Below are 27,663 nucleotides of genomic sequence, written 5' to 3'. Positions count from 1 at the left end.
TATATTCTTATACATAGGGAGCAGTATTATAGTAGTTATATTCTTGTATATAGGGGACAGTATTATAGTAGTTATATTCTTGTACATAGAGGCAGTATTATAGTAGTTATAATCTTGTACATGGGGGCAGTATTATAGCAGTTATATTCTTGTACATAGAGGCAGTATTATAGTAGTTATATTCTTGTAAATAGGGGCAGTATTATAGTAGTTATATTCTTGTACATAGGGGGCAGTATTATAGTAGTTATACTCCTGTACATAGGGGGCAGTATTGTAGTAGATATATTCTTGTACATAGGGGGCAGTATTATAGTAGTTATATTCTTGTACATAGGAGGCAGTATTACAGTAGTTATATTCTTGTATATAGAGGCAGTATTATAGTAGTTATATTCTTGTACATAGGGGCAGTATTATAGTAGTTATTTTCTTGTACATAGAGGCAGTATTATAGTAGTTATATTCTTGTACATAGGGGCAGTATTATAGTAGTTATATTCTTGTACATAGGAGCAGTATTATAGTAGTTATATTCTTGTACATAGAGGCAGTATTATAGTAGTTATATTCTTGTATATAGGGGCAATATTATAGTAGTTATATTCTTGTACATAGGGGCAGTATTACAGTAGTTATATTCTTGTACATAGAGGCAGTATTATAGCAGTTATATTCTTGTACATAGGAGGCAGTATGACAGTAGTTATATTCTTGTACATAGAGGCAGTATTGTAGTAGTTATATTCTTGTACATAGGAGCAGTATTATAGTAGTTATACTCCTGTACATAGGGGGCAGTATTGTAGTAGTTATATTTTTGTACATAGGGGGCAGTATTGTAGTAGTTACTAGTTCTATTGTTGTGTATAAAGGGCAGTATTATAGTAGTAGTTATAGACAGTAAACAGCAGGTTTAATGATTACTTTGTGAGTGCACATTTTTGCTTGGATAATTTTCACAAATTTATGTGTACAGATAGGAGTCCATAATACAATGAAGTGAAAATAATGTCAGCATAGTTATTGAAAGAGCAAATTCCATTTGGATGGTACCTGGATCCTCGTGTCCCCTTGGAAAGAAACTCTACGACCTTACAATGTGCTCAGTAACTTCCAACTAGGGTAAAGTGGAACCATTGTACAGAAAGGATGTATCTGTTGATGCCTTAATGAATATTTTAGATGTATTTTTTGCTTAGTTTTTGAAAACATAAATGTAATAAAAATTGTGTGTTTTCAATATACAAAGGCAAGGATGGTGTTTTCTGTGTCTATGGATGTTTCTGGTGATTTACAATAGTTATGTTAGTGTCTGTAAGGGATCTGCTTATGATCAGATCAGTGTGCCACTCGACTTCTTATTAGCGCTAATATTATTAAGTTTAATACTTTGCCCTTTGTTTCTATTGAACTGTAAATCTCCTGCTGATAATATTCTGTCTGCCTGAAATCACCACTAGAGGGAGCTTTTGAGCTTATCACGAACTGTTTATACAGTGAGCTAAAAATAATAAAACCATATGCAGTGAGCTCCCTCTAGTGGTGGCTGTTTTCATGTTACTTTATGTCTGTGCAGGGGACTGAGAGCTCTGTGTTGGAAAAACTATATAAAGATAAGAAATGAATCAGCACAAATATGAAACAGTTCTTTCATTCACTGTGGCAGTTTCCCTGTGGAGGGAGCTGTAAGAACTGCAGCTCTGCAGCCGCCATCAGAAGAATTCTAGCAGGAGTCAGCCTACCAATAAGCAGAGCATCAGCTGACATGTCATATTGTACAGCGCAAATATGTCCCCTTGCTAATATTGGAGGCTGGGACACAATGAGTCTTCACACAAAGTCAGATTATGGGGACAGGACTCCTGGAGATTGTGATGCAGTGGGCGATCTTAATCACTGAGCCCCAGAGGCTTTAATATCAGGTTGCAGCTTCCCATGGGAGCAGTGAGATGTATTTTTGCAGCAGTTCACAGGAGACATTGCCAGTGTCACCTTTATCACACTGAGCAGGACGTATTGTCGCCTGACGTGTGACATGGGAGGGGGGACTGTTAGTCCTGGCAGGGTCCCTGTATTTGCTGCTTGGCGTTTAACCTCCCTCTGTCTTTCCTCCAGGACTGAGCTGTGTGGATATAAATGCTGGCACTCAGATTATTCCCATAATCGCCAGCTGCACAGAGTGACGGGGACCGGCTGAGACACGGCGACAGATGGCTGACTTCATCGCAGGAGCTCTGGGAGGTAATAAATCATATTATACCTGTGCATCGTTATATAGTGTTCATAGAATGGATCGTTTATTATACACGCGTGATATCATGTGAGGAGTGTTTGTCCTCCATGCTGCAATTATCAACTATAATACAATCACTAATATTAATAATTCACCCTGTCGCTCCATGCCACCTGTGACTTTCGAGCTCTCATTTAACTACAACTCTCAGCATGCCCTAACAGACTCGTGTCCACTGTCCGGCCTGCTGTCTCCATATTATTCCAATGAAATATTACTTTTAGTTTCCAGTCCTGAGGGGACAAGTTATAATGTTGTGACCTTCTTACGTCCGGCCAAACAGCTATTTACAGTTCAGTATGGGGCTGAGCGCATTACACCAGCGATGGCGGCCGTCCAGGACCGAGATTGTCAGAATCTCTCTGACATCACGGAAACAGTCCCTCCATGGTCACAGACGAGGAACATCCCCGGAATTGTGCAATGTATATCCTATAGTCTGGATCTCGATGTCACCGTCATCGGTGTTTGTGTTGCAGGAGCCTGTGGAGTTATGGTGGGATACCCCCTGGACACAGTGAAGGTGGGTAACATGTCATCTGCCTATCTGTTTCCCTCCTTCTAGATTATTACTATTCCCTTAGACTGATCTATTCCCTGATACATACACCTGTATGAGTGGAAACAATTCAGGTAACTGTTACTGCACAGAAACAGAACTATTTAATGTGGCCGAAGTCTGCAATGAGGGAAAAAAAATTCACTTACCATTTACAAACATATTCCACTAATATAAAGAAAGCAGAGGCTGCTGTGATCTCCTGACCCGGAAGGAAACAGCCGCACTCAACCAATGATATAATTTAAAAAAAAAAAATTGTGTTTAATACATGTGCAGGAAAACACCACGGAGAGATGAAACGTTGATGGTAAGGTTACGTTTCGACCCTTCCTGGGTCTTCGTCAAACCTCACTGTCAAACAAATACATAAAATATTAGTGTGCTGTACATAAATACACGTGACAATATAACCCAATACTCTAGAGGTCCATATATAGAAAATTAAAACTCCCTTGAGTCATGTAGAAAATCATGAACCAGGGTAACCATTCATGGAGTCACGAATATAGAACATGGGTTGACATAAAGAAGCATAAGACACCAGATCTCAGGGAATCTGGCTATATACAAAAGGAACAATCTGTCCATAGGGTATGGTGAACAGTGTGGACATGCTGGAAGAGGAACATCATGAGGTACTGACCTGAAAATAGAAAAGATTTTTGTGGAAATATTAAGGATGAAGTTCCCGAGAGGCTTTGGGGAAAAAAACATGTATCTTGATTATTAGGTAGAAAATCCAGCAGGGGTAGGGATAAACGCCTTACACTGACCTCTTGCATCGGCGTGGGAGGAAAATGGCCTGCCTTACGCCTTCTGTGGTGCCATGTCTAATCATTGGTGGCAGTGTGCTTTAAATACCATATGAAGCTATGCACCGGATATGAGGGGGGAGGGAAAGCGACCGCGCATAGTAAAGCAGCCAAAACGAGGTTTGAGACGTTGGGATAGCGCCTGCACATTAGTACGTGAGAGGGTAGGGATAGTGGCGCACGTGCAAGGTTGCCTGAGTTGCTGGGGCTCGGGCACGTGAGCACTGCGAACGTTCAGAGAGAGGCTAGGAACAAATTCCAAGACGCAAGCAAATGGCGATAGTCTAACCTACAGTTGTGGCCAAAAGTATTGACACCCCTGCAATTCTGTCAGATGATACTCAGTTTCTTCCTGAAAATGATTGCAAACACAAATTCTTTGGTATTATTATCTTCATTTAATTTGTCTTAAATGAAAAAAACAGAAAAGAGAATGAAGCAAAAAGCAAAATATTGATCATTTCACACAAAACTCCAAAAATGGTCCAGACAAAAGTATTGGCACCCACAGCCTAATACTTGGTTGCACAACCTTTAGCCAAAATAACTGCGACCAACCGCTTCCGGTAACCATCAATGAGTTTCTTACTATGCTCTGCTGGAATTTTAGACCATTCTTCTTTGGCAAACTGCTCCAGGTCCCTGATATTTGAAGGGTGCCTTCTCCAAACTGCCATTTTAAGATCTCTCCACAGGTGTTCTATGGGATTCAGGTCTGGACTCATTGCTGGACACCTTAGAAGTCTCCAGTGCTTTCTCTCAAACCATTTTCTAGTGCTTTTTGAAGTGTGTTTTGGGTCATTGTCCTGCTGGAAGACCCGTGACCTCTGAGGGAGACCCAGCTTTCTCACACTGGGCCCTACATTATGCTGCAAAATTTGTTGGTAGTCTTCTGACTTCATAATGCCATGCACACGGTCAAGCAGTCCAGTGCCAGAGGCAGCAAAGCAACCTCAAAACATCAGGGAACCTCCGCCATGTTTGACTGTAGGGACCGTGTTCTTTTCTTTGAATGCCTCTTTTTTTCTCCTGTAAACTCTATGTTGATGCCTTTGCCCAAAAAGCTCTACTTTTGTCTCATCTGACCAGAGAACATTCTTCCAAAACGTTGTAGGCTTTTTCAGGTAAGCTTTGGCAAACTCCAGCCTGGCTTTTTTATGTCTCGGGGTAATAAGTGGGGTCTTCCTGGGTCTCCTACCATACAATCCCTTTTCATTCAGACGCCGACGGATAGTACGGGTTGACACTGTTGTACCCTCGGACTGCAGGGCAGCTTGAACTTGTTTGGATGTTAGTCGAGGTTCTTTATCCAACATCCGCACAATTTTGCGTTGAAATCTCTTGTCAATTTTTCTTTTCCGTCCACATCTAGGGAGGTTATCCACAGTGCCATGGGCTTTAAACTTCATGATGACACTGCGCACGGTAGACTCAGGAACATTCAGGTCTTTGGAGATGGACTTGTAGCCTTGAGATTGCTCATGCTTCCTCACAATTTGGTTTCTCAAGTCCTCAGACAGTTCTTTGGTCTTCTTTCTTTTCTCCATGCTCAATGTGGTACACACAAGGACACAGGACAGAGGTTGAGTCAACTTTAATCCATGTCAACTGGCTGCAAGTGTGATTTAGTTATTGCCAACACCTGTTAGGTGCCACAGGTAAGTTATAGGTGCTGTTAATTACACAAATTAGAGAAGCATCACATGATTTTTCGAACAGTGCCAATACTTTTGTCCACCCTCTTTTTTATGTTTGGTGTGGAATTATATCCAATTTGGCTTTAGGACAATTCTTTTTGTGTTTTTTCATTTAAGACAAATTAAATGAAGATAATACCAAAGAATTTGTGTTTGCAATCATTTTCAGGAAGAAACTGAGTATTATCTGACAGAATTGCAGGGGTGTCAGTACTTTTGGCCACAACTGTAGGTGGCTTTTGGTATGGGAAAAGGGGAGAGGAGGGAGTGTAGTATGCTGAGAGCGTGGTCGCCAGAGAAATGAAGATAAAGCTGTGTGAACAATATGCTTAGAGAAAGTGGCACTAACTGAGGTAATGCAGAAAAAAATGAGAAGGGGGAAAAAAAAGGGGAGAAAAAGGTCCGTAGGGGAATACAGTAAACTGATGACCAATTTAAAGGAGAAATGCATATAATCATTCCTGGAAATTCAAGGAATGGGTTTAAGTAAATGGAAAATGATCTGATGGAAAATACAGCAAAATGGGGTAACAAATTAAGGAAATGGAATAGGTGAAAAATTCAAAATGAAAAAAATGAAAATAATGAGAAAATTAAATAAAAATTTAATGAAATGAATTAATGAATGAAATGAAAAAAAGAAAATGGAAAAATGAAAAAGGAATGAAAAACATATGGTGGAGTAAAAGAATGAAAAGCGAAAAACAAAAAAAGCCAAAATTAAATAATGGAAACGCAATAGACTTGATAATAATGATAAAAAGTGAAAATAAAAGTTAAAATTAAAGGAAAAATATATAGTAAAAATAAAGATAAAAAATAAAAATAAAACTGAAAACTAAAATCAAATTTTGAAAAAAAAAAAAGGGGGGGTCACATACCCTTCGGAGATGAGAAAAGAGTGAGTCTGAAAAAACAAGAGACAAGTTAGCGGAAGAAAAGGAGGTGCCAGCATGTTCACAACTGTGTGTACCCACCAACTTTGTTAGGTAAAAAAATATACAATTTCATGAGCCGTGTGTGGGTCACCCTCCCAGGGCTGTGGGGTACTCGGTAGCGGGCCGGTGTCGGCGGGATGTGTTACAGCAGCGGTGACCCGGTCCGTGGCCCTGTGCGCCCAATTAATGGGGGAAATTGAATGGTGGAATGTAATTAGATGGATAGTTCGTGACACCACCTGTGGTGTTCGGCAAGGGAGGTGTTAAGCCGACGCTGCATGCAGATCCGCTGGGACTCATGGTATGGTGCATCAAAGATGAAAAAGCTCCCCACAGGTGAAGCTGTAGTCCCAGGGCAGTGTAGATGTGGTTGGCACGGGGATGTAGCGGTGCCGGAAAGGTAGGAAGCAGACAAGACACAGCGGGGTGCAATTTCTGTACCTTTACTTGGTAAATGCAGTCCAGGGTCCTGATTACAGATAGTACCGGAGCAGGCTAGCCTGGAAGCAACTCAGGAATTCTCTCTCAGCAGATGGGCTGTGCAGTCTCCTTCCTAGCGCTTACTTGAGTGATCTCCAGTACTGAGTTACACTGGAGTTCCTCCTGTCAGATGTTCCCAAGAACTCTACTTGTACGGCAGACAACTGTAGCCTGTTCCAGGGACTCCTCACTCCTAAGTCCCGGCTCACTATCCGTGTTGCTGTTGTGCCCTCAAGTCTTAGATGGGAGTATTGCATTTACAGCCTTCTACTCCTCTGGTGTCTGCTGTAGGACCATCAGTGTCCATTCAGCTGTGGATACCAGGCACCAGTTCATGCGCTCTTACGGGAGATGAGCTCTTCCTCCCAGCTTTATCTCAGCTCTCCTTCCACACGTCTGCACACTTCACCCTCCGCAGACTAACTACTCACTCCTTCCTCTTGGCTCTCAGAGAGCACTCCTCCCCTGAATTCCAGTTCAGAGCTCCCCCTGCTGGCCTGGAGTGGAACTGTGTTGCATGCATAGATTGACTGCGAGAGAGACCCGTCATTGCCTCCAAGCCTGGCATTACCCTCCCTGGAGGAAGGCAAAGCCACTGTGGCGAACATACTCCTGGGGGTGCCACATGTGCGTCGGCCAACAAAAGATAACCAAAACTTAGTATTTACCACACGGAGGCTGAGACACAACTTGACCACTAGACTAGAAGATCAAGTTCCCTGTTAAGGCCTCTGGGTGTGAGTATTTGAAGGGTGTGAATCCAGAAAGATTCTCTTTCTTTGAGTATTCTGACATTATCGCCACCTCTCCTTGGACTTTCTACCTGTTCCACAACCTGGAACCTTAACTGAGAAACCCAGTGGTTAGGTTTAACAAAATGGTGTGGTAACGGGAGCCATGTTTTTTTGCATCTAATTGTGGATTTGTGGCTAGCTATGCGGTCTCGAACATGTTGCCTAGTTTCGCCCACATAAAGTAGGCCACATGGACTAGCCTGATGAAGGGGCCTTCTGAGCCCTGAAAGCTTGCTTGCAAATATGATTTCTCTGGTTAGCCCATAAAGGTATCACTCCTTGAATACTTTTCTCAATTTTTTGGGGGGACATAAGTATTTACATCGATTTTTCTGGCTAACACTTGTTATCCTTTGAAACTGTATGCAGGGTAGGCTATTCCTTGTGAACTAAAGGGCCTGTCACACTAAGAGATATTGCTAGCAATATCGCTATAACTTGTGACGTTATAGCGATGTTGCTAGCGATATCGCTGTGTCTGATACTTACCTACGACCCGCTCCCCCGCTGGTTATCGCTGATCACGCGAGAATGTCCAGGACTGTTTCTCGTCGTCAGCTTCCTGCAGCGCTTCCTGCTGTGACGACGAGCGACGCGTGGAGCCGGGCGGGAGGACACAGGATCGCCTGGTGTGACAGGTAAGTAGCGACCCCCGTCCCCAGCGATGTCGCTAGTGAGATCTACCTGTGTGGCAGCTCACTAGCGACCACTTAGCGATGTACCAGCGATCCTGACCGCGTCATATCGCTGGTCGGGATCGCTGGTACATCGCTAAGTGTGTCAGTACCCTTAGGCTGGCAATTGGAGTAGTGTAAGAGATTGTTGGAATCAGTGGGTTTGGTGAAAAGGTCTGTCGAGAGTTTGCCTACCTTGTCTTTAATCACCAGTGTGTTCAGGAATGAAATTTTACTGGTGTCCCAATTTAGTGTAAATTGCAGTTCGGCCTTATCAAGTTGAGATGTTCATGGAAGGAGAATAAGGTGTCAGGAGTGCCGTTCCATAGACAAAAAATATCGTCTTTGAACCGAAGCCAACATTAGTGTGGGTTCTGAAGAGATCATTGGTGTAAACATAGGAGCATTCAAATGCATCCATATAGCAATTGGCATAATCTGGTGCCACATTGGAACCCATGGCGGTGCCACGTATCTGTAGGTAAAACTTGTCGCCGAATAGAAAGAAGTTGTCATGCAATATAATTATCAGTAGGTCTAAATATACGGTAATTGTTGAGAATTCTGTGGAAGGTTGGATGACTCCAGAAGGCCCCGTACTGCATTTAGGCCCAGTTCATGTTTGATAGATGTATAGAGACTCTTAACATCCAAGGTGACCAAAATACAATCTGGCAAGAAGTCAGATAGTTGTTTGATGGTTATGAGAAAATGTCCCTTGTCGAGGATGAAGGACCTTGTTTTTTTGGTGAGTGGGGTAAGAATCTTTTTCCAGAAAGATGGATATTGGGGACAAAATAGAGTCTGTGAAAGCTACTATGGGTCGATCAGGGAAGTAAAGAATACCGGAGTCACAGGGTGCTGATTGGTGAGGAAAGTTACAATTCTCTGATCAGTAGTATTCAGGGCTAAATGTTTATTGAGTACAGCCTCTATTTTCCTCCTAATGCCGGGGGTAGGGTGACAGGGAATTTTTTTGTAGGTTTGTGTGTTGGATAATTGGCTCATGATTTCTTTAATGTAATCCGTCTGATCTAAGATAACAATGGCCCCACCTTTATCGGCTGGTTTGATGACCAAGTGTTTATTATTTTTAAGTGACTGAATAGCCTGTTTTTCCACTGATGTCATGTATTTGTGTGTTGGAAAAAGCCTTTTGTGATGTTGTTCTAAAATCTGATTTACGTCCCTCTTTATGAGGTCAATGCAGGCCTCAGTAGCATGGTAACCCTGTGGTGGCTTAAAATTACTCACATTACACAGATCCAATAGTGAGATTGAGAGTTTAGGGACAGAGACTTCCTCAATTGGGGAAGCTCTATTCCTAGTTAAGTCCTGTTGAAGTCCAAAGTGAGTTTTTAAGCGGATATTGCAATAAAACCGCTGGAGATCCTGTTCCAATTTGAATTTATCCCAGGGTGAAGTGGGGCAGAAGGAGGGACCACGTTGGAGGACCGCTAGTTCCGCAGGACTAAGGGTGTGAGATGAGATATTGACCACTGAGTTAGATGTCTTACCTGTGATCTGGTCGTCGTCCGGTTGACGTTGTTTGGGGGCGACCCTCCTGGTCGGTCTCCTCTTGGCGCTTGTGTATTGTTTCTCCCAGGATGACGTCTGGATAAAAAACGAGCCCTGGACTGACTGTTGATCCATCGCTGTGTGTGCTGAAAGAACCCTGTCCTCTTGTGCCATAATTTCCACGCCAAGGCCCCATATTGGTGGAGTCGTTCCATTTGTATACCCGGTCTTGTGTGTAGTCATCCGAGTCCCTCTTCTTCTCCTGTACGTTTTATGATGTTCGTCAATGACTTTGTCTGTTTTTGTCTTCAAATTCTGCCAGTTGGCTGTGGAAAGAGTGGATACTAGTTGTTCTTCTATGGAGGTTATCTTTATCTCAGTCTTGTTAATGACTGAGTGAAGAGAGTCAATGGTTAATAGCATAATGTTCAATGAACATTTGTTCAAAATTTGTTTAAACTTCTCACAGAATTCGGGTTTGTTGGCAAATAGTGTACGGTGCAAATTGCACAGCAGACCCTGCGGGACCCTACTCAGTCTATAGTATTCTGCCAGTGTAATAGAATGAAGATCATGAGACATTAATTTCCTATGCTCCTCTTCATAATCCCTTGTCTGGATCTCATGGGCTGGAACCCCCAATAAGTCACCTGGATTAGTGACCTTAGAAAGGTCAGAAGAAAAAGTCAGGGAGCAGGTGCTGGCGTCAACTCCTTACCGACATCACACCCAATCTCAATTAAAAAAAAATACATGTGTCAGGGGTAATGGCACCATGCTAATGTAACAATCACAGCTGATCCAGGTGCTTTTTATTACTGCATGTTGTCCATATGGAGAAAGCAGAGGCTGCTGTGATCTCCTGACTGACGTCACTCCCTAACTGTATCCAAAAATAAATAAACGTGTCAGAAATAGTGCTAACATGCTGAAGCAATAATCACAGCTGATCCAGATACATTTTATCACAACATTTTGTCAATATGGAGAATGCAGAGGCTGCTGTGATCTCCTTATGGCTGTTACTCTCCTCTCTGTATTAATAAAATAGATATCACAAATGCTGACTTTAATTCAGTGTGTGCCAGAGCTTTTATGGTTATGTCACAGTTTATATGCCTGATGTTTCCGGAAGCCTCTGTCCAGCCTTCACCCCCTGATTACGGAGTTGTACCCTAGGTTTCCCTCCCTGGCACTTAGACCATGTATTATAACCTAATACTGTATAATATTCCCCCTCCACCAGGTACGAATTCAGACCCAGAGAAGCTACACTGGGATATGGCACTGCATCTGCACCACCTACAAAGTGGAAAAAGTAAGTACCCCCACCCCCCAATATAAAAGGGTGGGCAGCGAAAACAAGACCCCCTTTCCTCAGTGGCCATCCAACATGATATCCAATAGCCACTTTCTGATCCCCACCTTGAACCCTTGCATTGCTGACACTGGAGGGCTTCAGAGGAAGTCTCAGTACACTTGATGATCTGCAGGCGTGCGCCCGTTGTGATGGTTTTCACGTTGATTTCCTGAGGCTCCTCATAATCCAGTCCTGGATGTCTGCGACAATGATGAGTGTCTGGACAAGTGGTGCCATTATTGCGCTGGCCACCGTTCTTGTGCTAAGATACTATCAACTGATTCCTGGAACACAAATGTATGGAAATTGTCAATTAGAATTGCTGTGTGTTTCTGTGAATGATCCTGTGTGAACATCAGCTGATGGGCAGGGTGGCTCAGTGGTTAGCACTGCAGCCTTGCAGCGCTGGGGTCCTGGGTTCAAATCCCACCAAGGACAACATCTGCAAAGAGTTTGTATGTTCTCTCTGTGTTTGCGTGGGTTTCCTCCGTGTTCTCCGGTTTCCTCCCACATTCCAAAGACATATACTGATAGGGAATTTAGATTGTGAGCCTCATCGGGGACAGTGATGATAATGTGTGCAAAACTGTAAAGCGCTGCGGAATATGTTAGCGCTATATAAAAATAAAGATTATTGTTAAAGATTATTGTTTGTGGCGACCCGGTATTCAATATTTTATACCTAAATTCCATTTTTACCACCTTCACTTTCATAGGTGTCCGGATTCTTCAAGGGAATGTCAATGCCTATTTCCACCGTGTCGGTCAGCTCGTCTATCGTGTTCGGAGTGTATAGAAACTGTCTGCACAACCTATGCAAGCTGAAATACGGCTCGCAGAACGTGAAACCGTCCAAACTAGACATATTTCTATCTGGTTATGTGGCTGGAGGAATGCAGGTACGTCTGACCTTCAGAAAGGGTTAATATACAGCGGTAGTGAATTTTTCTGCAGCAAAAAAATAAATAAAAAAAGCTAAATATTAGGAAAAGGGTGCTGCTATGCAGAGGGATGTAAAAGTAATATGGAGGGGCTTAAAATTAATGGGGAGGGGCTTAAAATAAAATTTTCTATATTAGCCCCATTAACAACAGCTTAAAGGAATTGCCGACTCTGGATAGACGATTTTCTTATCTGGTGCCATCTGAACAATTAATAACCAGAGAATCCCTAAAAAAAGAGATGTCATGTTACTAAATCTTATTCCCTGTAATGTGAAAATTCTGCCGTTTACTTATATACATTGGGTTTGATTCATTATTGCATTTGTGCCCTTTTTTTTGTCTAGTTTGTAATATTTTTCTCCTATTTTTCATTTACTTCTTATTCTTATTTTTATTTCCACTATATTTTATGTGTTCACTTTAATTATTATTATTTTTTTTCTTTATGGCATTGTTGACAGAGTTCAAGATTTCCAGAAGTTTTTGGCTAATTCATAATTTGTGGCTTTATAAAAAAAAGAGCATAATTTTAATGCAAATGCTCTCCAGTCCCCTACCCCTTGGAATGATTTTATTTATGTTTGCAATTTTTGTGCAAATTTAGCAACATTTTAAGAAAACATCAGACCTTTTGCCACATAAAAGAGAATTTTTATTTTGTGCAAAATTCATAAACCACATGCGCAAATTTTAAGAATTTGATATAAAAAAGTCAGTGATTGATGATTGTGACTTGGACCTCTTGAGTTCCATATCCTCACTGTATCCAAGATCTCTGCTGTTCTGACTTATCCTATGCTTTTAGGTTCTGGTGTCATCGCCTGCAGACATGGCAAAGGTTCGACTCCAGACGCAGGTTTCACCGCACCGTTCTAATATGTGCTCCATCCTGACCCAACCGAAATACTCAGGCCCGGTCCACTGTCTCCTGACCATAGTGAAGGAAGACGGGTTCTTTGGTTTGTACAAAGGCTGCTTTGCTCTCATGTTCAGAGACTGCCATTCGTTTGCCACGTATTTCCTGTCCTACGCCGTTTTTCGGGAATGGTTGGTGCCGGTGGAGGAAAGAAATTCAGGTACATAATTAAGATCTCTCCTTAATATAGAGACCTTCATTTGTATGTAATGATTTGCTGCATCTGAGGTAATCGCTAATGCGATGTTATCGTACCATCATCTTCCATCATTACATTATTAGAAGTGATGAAAAACGTTTTTCAATCCAGCCAAGTCAGAAAAAAAGCAAAGAAAATATCTTGATTGTGACTTCATTAAAATAAAAAATACCGATGCGTTTCGAGCTTAGAATCTGGCTGACTTTTAATCGTAAGAGTCCGTCAGACTTGAAACGTGTCATTATCTTTCTATGCTCTTTCTACTATTTGTAGTCACAATAAAGAATTTATCGCTTTTCTGGATTGAAAAACTTTTCTCTTCACTTCGAACAAAGCTTCTTGACTCCTCATCTGTGCATAGTGGAGTGGCCATACAAATATTGGATGGGGTGAGCGGTATCCACAAACTTTCTTGAATTACTCCCCTCAAATTTATCAAAACATAAAAATATTGTAAACTGTAGCAAAACAGAAACAATCACCTTCAATAAAACAAAGCTACCATACAGCATAATACTCACATAACATTGCCATACAGTCCCTAAAAAATAGGTGTCAAATATAGCGTGGCACTACCGCAGGGTGCGCAAGTAGGTTACCCAGACCAAAGTGAATAATAAAGTAACTTGGCACTCAACTGAATAATCCTTTGCAAATTAGATTTATTTTATAATTTATTGCAGTCCTAAAAAATAGGGTCATAAATTTTCTCCACAGTACTAACACAATCCTTTAAAAATACCTTCACAAAGTGTCTAAATAATACTGTAAACAGCAAAAATAATGTAATCATACATTACCCTAACAAAACATTCACTCATACACACGTGGTTAAAATTGTTGGTACAACTCGTTTAATTACAGAAAAACCCACAATGGTGACAGAAATACAGTGCCTTGCGAAATTATTCGGCCCCCTGGAACTTTTCAACCTTTTCCCACATATCATGCTTCAAACAAAAAGATACCAAATGTAAATTTTTGGTGAAGAAAACAACAACAAGTGCGACACAATTGTGAGGTTGAACGAAATTTATTGGTTATTTTAAATTTTTGTGGAAAGGAAAAAAACTGAAAAGTGGGGCGTGCAATATTATTCGTCCCCTTTAACTTAATACTTTGTTGAGCCACCTTTTGCTGAGCTTACAGCTGCAAGTCGCTTGGGGTGTGTCTATATCAGTTTTGTACATCGAGAGACTGAAATTCTTGCCAATTCTTCCTTGGCAAACAGCTCGAGCTCAGTGAGGTTTGATGGAGATTGTTTGTGAACAGCAGTTTTCAGCTCTTTCCACAGATTCTCAATTGGATTCAGGTCTGGACTTTGACTTGGCCATTCAAACACCTGGATACGTTTATTTGTGAACCATTCCATTGTAGATTTTGATTTTGCTTTATGGTTGGGATCATTGTCTTGTTGGAAGACAAATCTCTGTCCCAGTCTCAGGTCTTTTGCAGACTCCAACAGGTTTTCTTTAAGAATGGTCCTGTATTTGGCTCCATCCATCTGCCCATCAATTTTAACCATCTTCCCTGTCCCTACTGAAGAAAAGCAGCCCCAAACCATGATGCTGCCACCACCATGTTTGACAGTGGGGATGGTGTGTTCAGGGTGATGAGCTGTGTTGCCTTTATGCCAAACATATCTTTGGCATTGTTGCCAAAAAGTTCGATTTCGGTTTCATCTGACCAGAGCACCTTCTTCCACATGTTTGATGTGTCTCCCAGGTGGCTTGTTGCAAACTTTAAATAACACTTTTTATGGATATCTTTAAGAAATGGCTTTCTTCTTGCCACTCTTCCATAAAGGCCAGATTTGTGCAGTGTACAACTGATTGTTGTTCTATGGACAGACTGTCCCACCTCAGCTGTACATGTCTGCAGTTCATCCAGAGTGATCATGGGCCTCTTGGCTGCATCTCTGATCAGTCTTCTCCTTGTTTGAGATGAAAGTTTTGAGGGATGGCCGGGTCTTGGTAGATTTGCAGGTGTATGATACTCCTTCCATTTCAATATGATCGCTTGCACAGTGCTCCTTGGGATGTTTAAAGTTTTGGAAATTATTTTGTATCCAAATCCGGCTTTAAACTTCTCCACAACAGTATCACGGACCTGCCTGTTGTGTTCCTTGGTCTTCATGATGCTCTCTGTGCATCAAACAGAACCCTGAGACTATCACAGAGCAGGTGCATTTATACTGAGACTTGATTACACACAGGTGGATTATAACCAATAAATTTCGTTCAACTTCACAATTGTGTTACACTTGTTGTTGATTCTTCACCATAAATTTACATTTGGTATCTTTTTGTTTGAAGCATGATATGTGTGAAAAGGTTGAAAAGTTCCAGGGGGCTGAATACTTTCGCAAGGCACTGTAACTTGAATCTAACAAAGGTAATAATAAATAAAAAATCTATGAAAATGAACAAATGAAAGTCAGACATTGCTTTTCAACCATGCTTCCACAGAATGAAAAAAAAAAATAAAACTCATGAAATAGGCCTGGACAGAAATGATGGTATCCCTGAAAATAATGTGACAAAAGGGACATGTTAAATCAAGGTGTGTCCGCCAATTAGCATCACCGGTGTCTACAATCTTGGAATCAGTGAGTGGGTCTGTTTAGAGTGCTACAGATACTCAGTGTGCTGTCTGGTGACATGGTGTGCATCACACTCAACATGGACCAGAGGAAGCAAAGGAAAGAGTTGTCTCAGGAGATCAGAAATTTTTTTTATAGACAAACATGTTAAAGGTAAAAGTTATAAGACCATCTCCAAGCAGCTTGATGTTCCTGTGACTACAGTTGCCAATATTATTCAGAAATATAAGCTCCATGGGACTGTAGCCAACCTCCCTGGATGTGGCCACAAGAGGAATATTGATGACAAATCAAACAGATGGATAATAAAAATTATAACAAAAGAGCCCAGAAACACTTCTAAACAGATTAAATGTGAACTTTAAGCTCAAGGAACATCAGTATCAGATCGCACCATCCGTCGTTGTATGAGCCAAAGTGGACTTCATGGGAGACGACCAAGGAGGACACCATTGTTGAAAAAATCTTAAAAAAGCCAGAGTGGAAATTGCCAAACTACATGTTGACAACCCACAAACCTTCTGGGAGAATGTCCTATGGACAGATGAAACAAAAATGGAACTTTTGGCAAGGCACATCAGCTCTATGATCACAGGCGAAAAAATGAAGCATGTCAAGAAAAGAACACTGTCCCTACTGGAAACATGGAGGAGGCTCTGTTATGTTCTGGGGCTGCTTTGCTGTATCTGGCACAGGGGGTCTATAATATGTGCAGGGTACAATGAAATCTCAAGACTAGCAAGGGATTCTAGAGAGAAATGTGCTGCCCAGTGGCAGAAAGCTTGGTGTCAGTCGCAGGTCATGGGTCTTGCAACAGGATAATGACCCAAAACACACAGCTAAAAACACCCAAGAATGGCTAAGAGGAAAACATTGGACTATTCTGAAGTGGCCTTCTATGAGCCCTGACCTAAATCCTATTGATCATCTTTGGAAAGAGCTGAAACATGCTGTCTGGAAAAGGCAACCTTCAAACACGAGACAACTCGAGCAGTTTGCTCTTGAGGAGTGGGCCAAAATACCTGCCGAGAGGTGCAGAAGTCTCATTGACAGTTACAGGAGTCGTCTGATTGTAATGATTGTCTCAAAAGGTTATGCAACAAAATATTACCGTAAGTTAAGGGTACCATCATTTCTGTCCAGGCCTATCTCTTGAGTTTTATTTATTTTTTTTAATTCTGTGGAAGCATGGTTGAAAAGCAATGTCTGACTTTCATTTCTTCATTTTCACAGATTTTTTATTTATTATTACTTTTGTCAGATTCAAGTTATTTCCGTCACCATTGTGGGTTTTTCTTTCATTAAACGAGGGGTACCAACAATTTTGACCACGTGTGTAATATTGCCATATGATGTCTAAACAATGCTGACATACAATTGCCCAAACAATATAGACACATAGTGCATGAAAAGTACCGCCATACAGCTTGTAAATAATATCGCCATATAATTGCATAAACAATCATTCTAAATAATAAAAAATATCTCCATACATAGTATGTGTATAATACTGTCATATATTACCGAAATAATACAACTAACTGTACAGTACTAATGTAAGCCCCAAAGACTATACTGTACTGAAATAATAGAGCTACACTGTGCTGCTATAAAGCCATTATACAGTGCCCAAATAATATCGCTCTTTAGAGCAAAAATAATGCAGTCATAGACTACATAAATTGTACAAAATAATAGAGCAAAACTTATGTGTGAGCAATATAGTTATATCTTGACGAAAAATACTACGCTACAGTACCCTCAAAGTGCCGGTAGAATGCCAGGCAGTACTAATAGAATAATAATGCTATATAGCGTGTTGAGGCCGATGCATCAAAATCATTGCCATACAATGCAAAAAAAAACATTTATCATAAATAGATATAAATAATAATATATCTTTTATAATACTGTCATATATTGCCCAATAAAAATAATTATATAGTGCTTAGTTCATGCTCAGATAGAGCAACTAAAAACTAAAAAAACAACAACAACAAAGTGCCCAAGTACTATAGCTATACTGTGCTAACATAGCACACACAACATCATACTACAGCAAAATAATAATGGCCATGTAGAGCTACTAATATAATGTCATAGAGCGTAACTGATACTCGGCGCTATCTCCACGGCTCATTTCTGCTCCACTTTTCTTCCTGCTCCCACTAATATCCTCTTTCCATGAATGGAGCTTATTATGGCCTGCAGTATTACGGGTAAACGCGGCCGGATGTTTTGTGCTGTAAGGATCGCAGGGGTCACTGCTTGTAACTGTAAGGGTACCGTTACACCTAGCGACTCACCAGCGATCCCGACCAGCGATATAACGCGGTCAGGATCGCTGGTGCATCGCTAAGTGGTCACTAGTGAGCTGCCACACAGGCAGATCTCAGCAGCGACATCGCTGGGGACGGGGAACGCTACTTACCTGTCAGACGCGGCGATCCTGCGTCCTCCCGCCCGGCTCCACGCGTCGCTCGTCGTCACAGCAGGAAGCGCCGCAGGAAGTGGCTGACGAGGAATGGTCCAGGAGCTTCTCGCGCGATCAGGGATAACCAGCGGGGGAGCCGGTCGGAGGTAAGTATCACATGCAGCGATATCGCTAGCAATATCGCTGCAACATCACAAAATCGGTGACTTTACAGCGATATTGCTAACGATATCGCAGTGTGTAACGGGGGCTTAACCACAGTCAGACATGTAACAGACTGTTATCCATTGTTCCTAGAAGATGCCGTTCTCCTTGACGTCTCGAGTGGATAGAAATAGTCCTGCAGAACTCAAACCTCCGCACAACTGAATACAAATCACTCCAGTATCTCTCTCTCTCTTCATGTTCAATTAAATTCCTACAGCTCCTGCTTCGACGGATTCATCAAAATAACGGATCCGGTGCATCAGTTTTTTGCAATCTTCACAGGATCTGGTTTTTTTCACACTTTGACGGATTGTGACTGATGGCAAAAAATTGATGTGTGAAAGAAGCCTAACAGTTAAAAGGGTCATCCATTATTATTAGGACAACTGCTTCTTAACCTCTTTACCCCCAAGGGTGGTTTGCACGTTTATGACTGGGCCAATTTTGACAATTCTGACCACTGTCCCTTTATGAGGTAATAACTCTGAAACGCTTCCATGGATCCCGGTGATTCTGACATTGTTTTCTTGTGACATATTGTACTTCATGATAGTGGTAACATTTCATTGATATAACTTGTGTTTGCTTGTGGAAAAAAAGGAAATTTGGGAAAAATGTTGAAAATTTTGCAATTTACCAACTTTGAATTTTCATGCCCTTATGGCACACAAAATACTTAATAAGTAACATTCCCAAGTGTTTACTTTACATCAGCACAATTTTGGAACCAAATTTTTTTTTTTTTGTCAGGAAGTTATAAGGGTTAAAAGTTGACCAGCGATTTCTCATTTTTACCACACCATTTTTTTTAGGGACCACATCACATTTGAAGTCACTTTGAGATGATAGAAAATACCCAAAAAACTGCACACCTCAAAGTGCTCAAAACCACATAAAAGAAGTTTATTAACCTTTCAGGTACTTCACAGGAATTTTTTGAATGTTTTAATAAAAAAATGAACATTTAACTTTTTTTCACAAAATTTTGTACTTCAGGTCCAATTTTTTTTATTTTACCAAGGGTAACAGGAGAAATTGGACCCCAAAAGTTATTGTGCAATTTGTCCTGAGTACGCTGATACCCCATATGTGGGTGGGGGGACCACTGTTTCGGCACGTGGCAAAGCACGGAAGGGAAGGAGCGCTGCTCGACTTTTTCAATGCAAAATTGGTTGGAATTGAGATCGGACGCCATGTCGCGTTTTGGAGAGCCCATGATGTGCGTACACAGTTAGTGGAAACCCCCCCACAAGTGACCCCATTTTGGAAACTATACTCCTCCAAGCAACTTATCTAGATGTGTGGTGAGAACTTTGAACCCCCAAGGGCTTCACAGAAGTTTATAACGTACAGCCGTAAAATTAAAAAATCATAATTTTTCCACAAAAATGATCTTTTCACCCTCATTTTTATTTTCCCAAAGGAAAAAGGACCCCAAAAGTTATTGTGCAATTTGTCCTGAGTACGCTGATACCCCATATATGGGAGAAAACTACTGTATGGGCACACGTTGGGGCTCGGAAGGGAAGTAGTGACGTTTGGGAATGCAGACTTTGATGGAATGGTCTGCAGGTGTCATGTCGCGTTTGGAGAGCCACTAATGTGCCTAAATAGCGGAAACCCCCAACAAGTGACTTTATTTTGGAAACTAGACCACCAAGGAACTTATCTAGATGTGTGGTGAGCACTTTGAACCCCCAAGTGCTTCACAGAAGTTTATAACGCCCGTGTGTGAAAATAAAAAAAATAATATTTTTTCCACAAACATGATCTTTTAGTCCCCAATTTTTTTATTTTCCCAAGGGTAACAGGAGAAATTGGACCCCAAAGGTTGTTGTCCAATTTGTCCTGAGTACGCTGATACCCCTTATGTGGGAGTAAACTACTGTATGGGCACACGTCGGGGCTCGGAAGGGAAGTAGTGACGTTTTGGAATACAGACTTTGATGGAATGGTCAGGTGGTGTCATGTCGCGTTTGGAGAGCCCCTGATGTGCCTAAACTGTTGAAACCCCCCCACAAGTGACCCCATTTTGGAAACTAGACCCCCCCAAGGAACTTATCCAGATGTGTGGTGAGTACTTAGAACCCCTAAGTGCTTCACAGAAGTTTATAACGTAGAGCCATAAAAATAAAAAAATCATATTTTTTTGCCACAAAAAAGATATTTTTGCCCCCAATTTTTATTTTCCCAAGGGTAACAGGAGAAATTAGACTCCAAAAGTTGTTTGGCAATTTGTCCTGAGTAGGCTGTCACACGCTAAAATATGCTTTTTATTGCAAAATATAGTTTTTGCATCACCACATTTTGAGACCTATAATTTTTCCATATTTTGACCCACAGAGTCATGTGAGGTCTTATTTTTTGCGGGATGAGTTGAAATTTTTATTGGCATCATTTTCGGGCATGTGACATTTCTTGATCGCTTTTTATTCCGATATTTGGGGCACAGAATGAACAAAAACCAGCAATTCATGAATTTCTTTTGGGGGGAGGCGTTTACACCGTTCCGCCTGTGGTAAAATTGATAAAGCAGTTTTATTATTCGGGTTAGTACAATGACAGCGATACCTCATTTATATAATTTTTTATGTTTTGGCTCTTTTATACAATAAAATCAATTTTATATAAAAAAAATTATTTTTGCATCGCTTTATTCTGTGAACTATAACATTTTTATTTTTTCGCTGATGACGCTGTATGATGGCTTGTTTTTTTCGTGACAAGATGATGTTTTCAGAGGTACCATGTTTATTTATATCTGTCTTTTTGATCGCGTGTTATTGTACTTTTTGTTCGGTGGTATGATGATAAAGCATTGTTTTTTGCCTTGTTTTTTTTAAGGGGTTCACTAAAGGGGTTAACTAGTGGGACAGTTTTATAGGGCGGGTCGTTACGGACGCGTTGATACTAAATATGTGTACTTTTATTGTTTTTGTATTTACAAAAAAAATTATTTATTAGGGAATTTTTTTATTATTTATTTAGGAAATCTTAAAAAAGTATTATTACACGTTGTTTTTTTTTTTACTTTATTACATTTGCCAGGGGGGGCATCACTGTATAGTGTCAGATCGCTGATCTGACACTTTGCATTGCACTGTGTCAGATCAGCGATCTGACAGGCAGTACAGGAGGATTCTTAGCTCCTGTTCTCACTGGCACTGAGAAGCCACCTCCCTGCAGGACCCGGAAGGTCCCCGCGGCCATACTGGATCCGGGGTCCTGCAGGGAAGAGGCCCTCGGAACAACGCAAGTACATCGCGTTGCTCCAAGGGTCTTAGGGAAGCACACAAAGAGCCCCCTTCCTGCTTGATTCTTCCCTATGCCCCTGGAACACTGCGATCATGTTTGATCGCACTGTGCCGGGGGTTAATGTGCGGGGGGCGGTCCGTGACTGCTCCTGGCACATAGTGCTGGGTGTCAGCTGTGATAATCAGCTGACACCAGTCCGCGATCAGCTGCACTCCCCTCCCCCCGTGAGCGCAGCTGCTTGCGATGACGTACTATCCCGTCCACGGTCATACGGGCCCGGGTCACCTGGACGAGATAGTACGTCAGATGTCAGGAAGAGGTTAAACTAAAATAATAAAGCCTATACTCACCTCCCGTGCTGGTGCTGTTACATCTGATCCCGGACTGCCTCGTCATGATAAGTTTGTCTGAACGGGGAGACAGTTAGCGCAGATTGAGCGCCGGGCATCATGTGTCATTCCACCAGATCACAGCCCCAGGACCGTGAGTGCTGACACCACTGGAATGAAGCTGGAACGGAAGGGGAGTATAGGCTTTATTATTTTATCGAGGCAGAACATTTTCTTTAAGAAGGGGTTGTGCTAGTAGTGGACAACCCCTTTAATGCAGTGATGCGCCTCCTGCATGCTGTGATTTTCCAGGAGCCACTAAGGGGAGATCATTGCATACAGATTTATACATATTTTACTGAATTAAATACAAAAGAGAGCTCCCCCTAGTGGTGACTGCAGACAGGATCTTATCATGTATCTCTGTATACAGAGAGCTCCCCCTAGTGGTGGCTGTAGACAGAATCCTTATCATGAATCTCTGTATATAGGGAGCAACCCTAGTGGTGGCTGCAGACAGAATCCTTATCATATATCTCTGTATACAGGGAGCTACCCCTAATGATGGCTGTAGACAAAATCCTTATCATGAATCTCTGTATATAGGGAGCTCCCCCTAGTGATGGCTGCATACAGGATCTTATCATGTATCTCTGTTTACAGGGAGATCCCCCTAGTGGTGGTTGCAGATATAATCTTATTGTCACGATCCATTTTTGGATCTGTGTCAGAGTCTGGACTCTCTTATATAAACCTTTTTCCTTTCTGGCCCTCGGGGGTTAATATGGGTTTTTGCCCACGGTGGCCGCTGGTGTTACTACAAGTTTAGTGAGTCTGCTGCTGGGTTCCCCCCCCGGTGGCCGCTGGTGTTACTACATGTTTAATCAGTCAGCAGGTGTGACCACTCCCTCCTTCCTTAAAAGGGTCATCAGGTGCTGCACTCACGGTTGGTAGTACAGGTCATTTGCTAACCAACCTTGGTGAAGACTGGACCTACCTGGTGCAGAGGGGGTTCAGCTTATCTGGAGCAGTGGTGATGCTGCTGGATGCTGATCGGGTGCCTTACTCTGCTGCTTGGAGCATTGGCAGCAGATAAACCTAAGTTTTGGTTTTTAGTTGCTTTAACCCCGTGGTGTCTGTTTTATCTTTCCTTTCGTGTTATTGGTGCAGTACACTTTTTTTCCCTGTCTCACCTCCTGGGGAGTGGGTTGAGGGGTTTAGCTCAGAGCTAAACAGGAGATAGGGACAGGTCGGGGACTTGGGCCTCACTACCATCAAGTATACCCCCCAGGGGCCCAAGTTCCACATCTCCTGCTTTTTACCTACTGCCCCGTGACACTTATCATGTATCTCTGTATACAGGGAGCTCCCCCTAGTGGTGGCTGTAGACAGAATCCTTATTATGAATCTCTGTATATAGGGAGTCCCCCTAGTTGTGGTTGTAGACAGAATCCTTACCATGAAACTCTGTATATAGGGAGCTCCCCCTAGTGGTGGCTGCAGACAGAATCTTATTATGTATACCTGTATACAGGGAGCTCCCCCTAATGGTGGCTGCAGACAGAATCTTATGTTTCTCTGTGTACAGGGAGCTCCCCCTAGTGATGGCTGCAGACAGAATCTTATCATGTATCTCTATATACAGGGAGCTCTCCCTAGTGGTGACTGCAGACAGGATCTTATCATGTATCTCTGTATACAGAGTGCTCCCCCTAATGGTGGCTGCAGACATAATCTTATCATGTATCTCTGTATACAGGGAGCTCCCCCTAGTGGTGGCTGCAGACATCATTTTATCATGTATCTCTGTATACAGGGAGCTCCCCCTAGTGGTGGCTGTAGACAGAATCCTTATTATGAACTCTGTATATAGGGAGCTCCCCCTAGTTGTGGCTGTAGACAGAATCCTTATTGTGAAACTCTGACAGAATCTTATTAAGTATACCTGTATACAGAGAGCTCCCCCTAATGGTGGCTGCAGACAGACTCTTATGTATCTCTGTATACAGGGAGCTCCCCCTAGTGGTGGCTGCAGACAGGACCTTGTCATGTATCTTTGTATACAGGGTGCTCCCCATAGTAGTGATTGCAGACAGGATCTTTTCATGTATCACTGTATACGGGAACTCCCCCTAGTGATGGCTGCAGACAGAATCTTATCATATATCTCTGTAAACAGGGAACTCCCCCTAGTGTTGACTGCAGACAAGATCTTACCATGTATCCCTGTATACAGAGACCTCCCCCTAGTGGTGACTGCATCTGTATACAGTGAGCTCCCCCTAATTGGGGCTGTAGACAGAATCCTTATGATGAATCTCTATATATAGGGATCTACCCTAGTGGTGGCTGCAGACAGAATCTTATCATGTATCTCTGTATACAGGGAGCTCCCCCTAGTGGTGGCTGCAGACAGAACCCTTATCATGTATCTCTGTATATAGGGAGCTCCCCCTAGTTGTGGCTGTAGACAGAATCTTTATCGTGAAACTCTGACAGAATCTTATTATGTATACCTGTATACAGGGAGCTCCCCCTAAAGGTGGCTGCTGACAGAATCTTATGTATTTCTGTATACAGGGAGCTCCCCCTAGTGGTGGCTGCAGACATAAACTAATATAGATTAGAATGCAATTTAATGTAACCTGTAACTTCAGAAAATTGTCAGCTGCAGAAGACACATTCCAATAAGTTTATATGTAGGTAGCGACATTTCAGAGGGAGTATTTGGTCTCTTTCTAGAAGTAAGCTACAATGATCTAATTCGCTGACAGCAAGCAAATAATTTGAAAATGGAGATGAACACAAAGCATATTGGAAAACTGCAGAACTTCCATACATGAGGATTATGGTTACCCCATGTTATTCAATGTATTTTTGTAACTGTTTCCTTGTATCCGCATTCATCCAGAGAAGTAATGTCATCTCTAAGAACATATCTTGCTTTTTCTTCCAGAGTTACTGGGCGTCCTCCTGGCCGGTGGACTTGCTGGAACGGTGGCCTGGAGCATTGCCACACCTATGGATGTGATTAAATCTCGGCTGCAGGTAGATGGTGTCACACAGCGGAGGTACAGAGGGGTCATTCACTGCATCACTGACAGCGTACGTCAGGAGGGGGTCACTGTACTCTTCAAGGGACTGTCATTGAACTGTCTCAGAGCCTTCCCCGTCAATATGGTGGTCTTCCTTACCTATGAAGCCATACTAAAGCAAATCAAGCCATTCTCCACATGAAAGGAAGATAAGTCTGAGGACGGTAATCTAAACCAAAGCACAGAAACATTGGTCCAAAGACCTCACGGCTTCATTCATGGTCGGTGGGCACCTGCCATAGATCTCACTGACCACCGTGGACAAGCACCAGAAGTTAATGATAAGGCTGCAGCTTGGGGATGTTACCACCTTCTAGCTAGGGATCTTCACTGGAGTGGACCTGGAACTTCCCACCGTTGTCTGAGATTACTATGGCCGTCCAAAAAATGGCCATGTCTTCAATATACCTGAAATACTTGAGTCTAAAATATCCCGAAAGTAAATTTCGTCTTGTTGGCAGCGGATTATTCAGGGTACTCTCCAAGCATGTGACAACAGAGCTTCGTTATTCAGGAACAAACAGGAACAATAGATGATAAGCTTAATATCTCAGGAATAAATCATTTAACAGCATACAAATCTAGCAACTAAACACTTGTAGACGGGAATGGAGTTGTTGCACCAAACATATTCCAACACCCCCACTCAACAACTACTTATCCTGTTAGTCCCATTGCAGTTCTAAAAAGTCCACAAACTTGGCTCTTGATAATGGCTTTGTCATACCATCAGCTATCATCTTGTCAGACTCGCAATAAACAAACTCGAGTACACCACGTTCCACCAAGTAAGTGGTGATGTTTTACATCAATGTGCTTAGTCCTCGCACTAAGCTTCTCACTGCTGGCTAGTTTATTGCATCCTAGGTTGTCCTCATAGATAACTTGGTTGAGCTAATGGCTTGCAGAAATCTTCCAAAAGTTGTTTCAACCAAATTACTTCTTGACTTGCATAAGCAGCAGACATATATTCTGCTTCTGAAGAAGATAATGCGACTGACACGTGTTTTCTGCTGGACCGAGAAATTTAATTTTCCCCTAACTGGAACAAGTAACCACTTGTTGATTTCCGATCACTTGAATCTCCAGCCCAATCTGAATCCACATAACTCTGAGAGTTAGAACTCCTGATGCAGATATCTTAAGATTTAGCCTTCTGAGTTTCTTTAAGATATTGAAGAATTCTCTTAATTGCATTCCAGTCTCTTTGGCGTGGCTTGCTTACACGTCGGCAGAGAATTCCGACTGTGGCTGTGATATGCGGACAAGTTGTGGTTGCTATGTACAGAAGCGCCCCCACTGCTTGTCTGTAACTCTCACTGCTGGGTAGCAGATCTTCTTCTCCTTCCAACTTTAAGTAGGACGGATCCATTGGTGTTGACACAACATTGGCTTCTGACATTCCAAACTGGTTTAAGATTGCGGAAATTTTAGAACGTTAGTTGAGAAGAAAACTCCCATGTTCCTCTCTCTGGATTTGGATTACTAAATATTATGTCACATTTCCAAGGCCTTTAGCCTCAAAGTGCTGGTTGAGAATTTCACCTAGCTTTGCAATTTCTTTTTCATTGTGGTAGCTCAGTAAGCTCGCATGTCTGGAGATGGTGAAGGGACTCCATCTCCTCATTAGTGGCATTTATCCACTTCTGCTTCTTGGGAACAGGCAGTTTTTCCATCTCTTGCCATGACTATGGTTCTGGTTCAGGAAGTGTTCTGACCATATGAGAAAGGCATCTGGCTGGGATACCCTTGTTTGGCCTTTCTGATCTCCTGACTGGAGGTTGACTTGGTTTTTCTGTGTCTTTCTTGTTGGCTTCAGAGCATATCCACACTTCAGTGTTTTCCTTTTCGGCATCTGGGTTTGGTGATTGAGATACTTATTGTTTAATGTGGATTGCTAAATAAAGCGGACTTTTTCACCTGGATCGGTGAGTGCTATGCTTTTCTTTCCTCTTACTGGATCCATACATTGTGATTTCTGCACTAGCACCCGAGATGTCGGGGTTCAGCCTCCACGAGCAGTATGGACATAATAGTCTCACATCGGCAGTAGTGTTGGCAGTGCCGACTTGCTTTTTCTTCACACGTTTATTAAATAAATCCATAACATCACAAATGCCAGGTAAAAGAAAATCCACCATAAAACGATATAAAGAGTCCTCAAATATCGATAGTATCAAGAGAAGAGCCAAATAAATAAAAGCCCTATAACAACCAGTGTGAAGAGATATAAATAAGCAAAATATACTGGGCAAAGTTTTACCTGGTAATGTGCAGTGGTGGCATCCCCTCACCCCCGACGTGCGTTTCGCCATCTGCTTCTTCTGGGGGCATTATTATCTCTCTCTTTTGAGACATCCTGTTTTTTATTCTATTTTGTATGTTTTTTTCTTTTAATATTGAAATAAATTGAATTATTCTATTTTTGGATCTCTTCCTTCTGGAATGGATGTGCATTCTGGTTTGGTTATATGTATTGTATGAAGTGCCATTCTTTGATTCTTTATTGAGACAATTTTTGGTTAATTTATGAATAAATTTGAGAAAATAA

The 27,663-nt window shown here is 41.9% G+C and overlaps 1 protein-coding gene across 1 annotated transcript; it reads left to right on the top strand.

Moving 5' to 3' along the window:
* The first annotated feature begins 1,853 nt into the window (after window positions 1-1,853).
* Window positions 1,854-27,663, top strand: SLC25A47 (solute carrier family 25 member 47). The gene is made up of 6 exons (XM_073577956.1): window positions 1,854-2,244; window positions 2,776-2,819; window positions 11,018-11,089; window positions 11,848-12,030; window positions 12,881-13,151; window positions 24,974-27,663. The coding sequence occupies exons 1-6, from the start codon at window positions 2,214-2,216 to the stop codon at window positions 25,252-25,254; spliced, it is 882 nt and encodes a 293-aa protein (XP_073434057.1). The 5' UTR covers window positions 1,854-2,213; the 3' UTR covers window positions 25,255-27,663.

This window comes from Dendrobates tinctorius, unplaced genomic scaffold (genome assembly GCF_039654945.1).
Source record: "Dendrobates tinctorius isolate UK_male_01 unplaced genomic scaffold, ASM3965494v1 ptg000058l, whole genome shotgun sequence".
Lineage (NCBI taxonomy): Eukaryota > Metazoa > Chordata > Amphibia > Anura > Dendrobatidae > Dendrobates > Dendrobates tinctorius.
Note: the sequence above shows the minus strand (reverse complement) of the source record. Positions and strands in the feature narration are given on the sequence as shown.

What these genes read in the sequence shown, in the direction of transcription:
- SLC25A47 (XM_073577956.1), top strand. Translation starts at nt 2,214, where the DNA reads ATGGCTGACTTCATCGCAGGAGCTCTGGGAG. An exon ending in CATCGCAGGAGCTCTGGGAG is followed by an intron (nt 2,245 to 2,775) that starts GTAATAAATCAT and finishes TTTGTGTTGCAG; the next exon opens with GAGCCTGTGGAGTTATGGTG. An exon ending in GGTGGAGGAAAGAAATTCAG is followed by an intron (nt 13,152 to 24,973) that starts GTACATAATTAA and finishes TTTTTCTTCCAG; the next exon opens with AGTTACTGGGCGTCCTCCTG.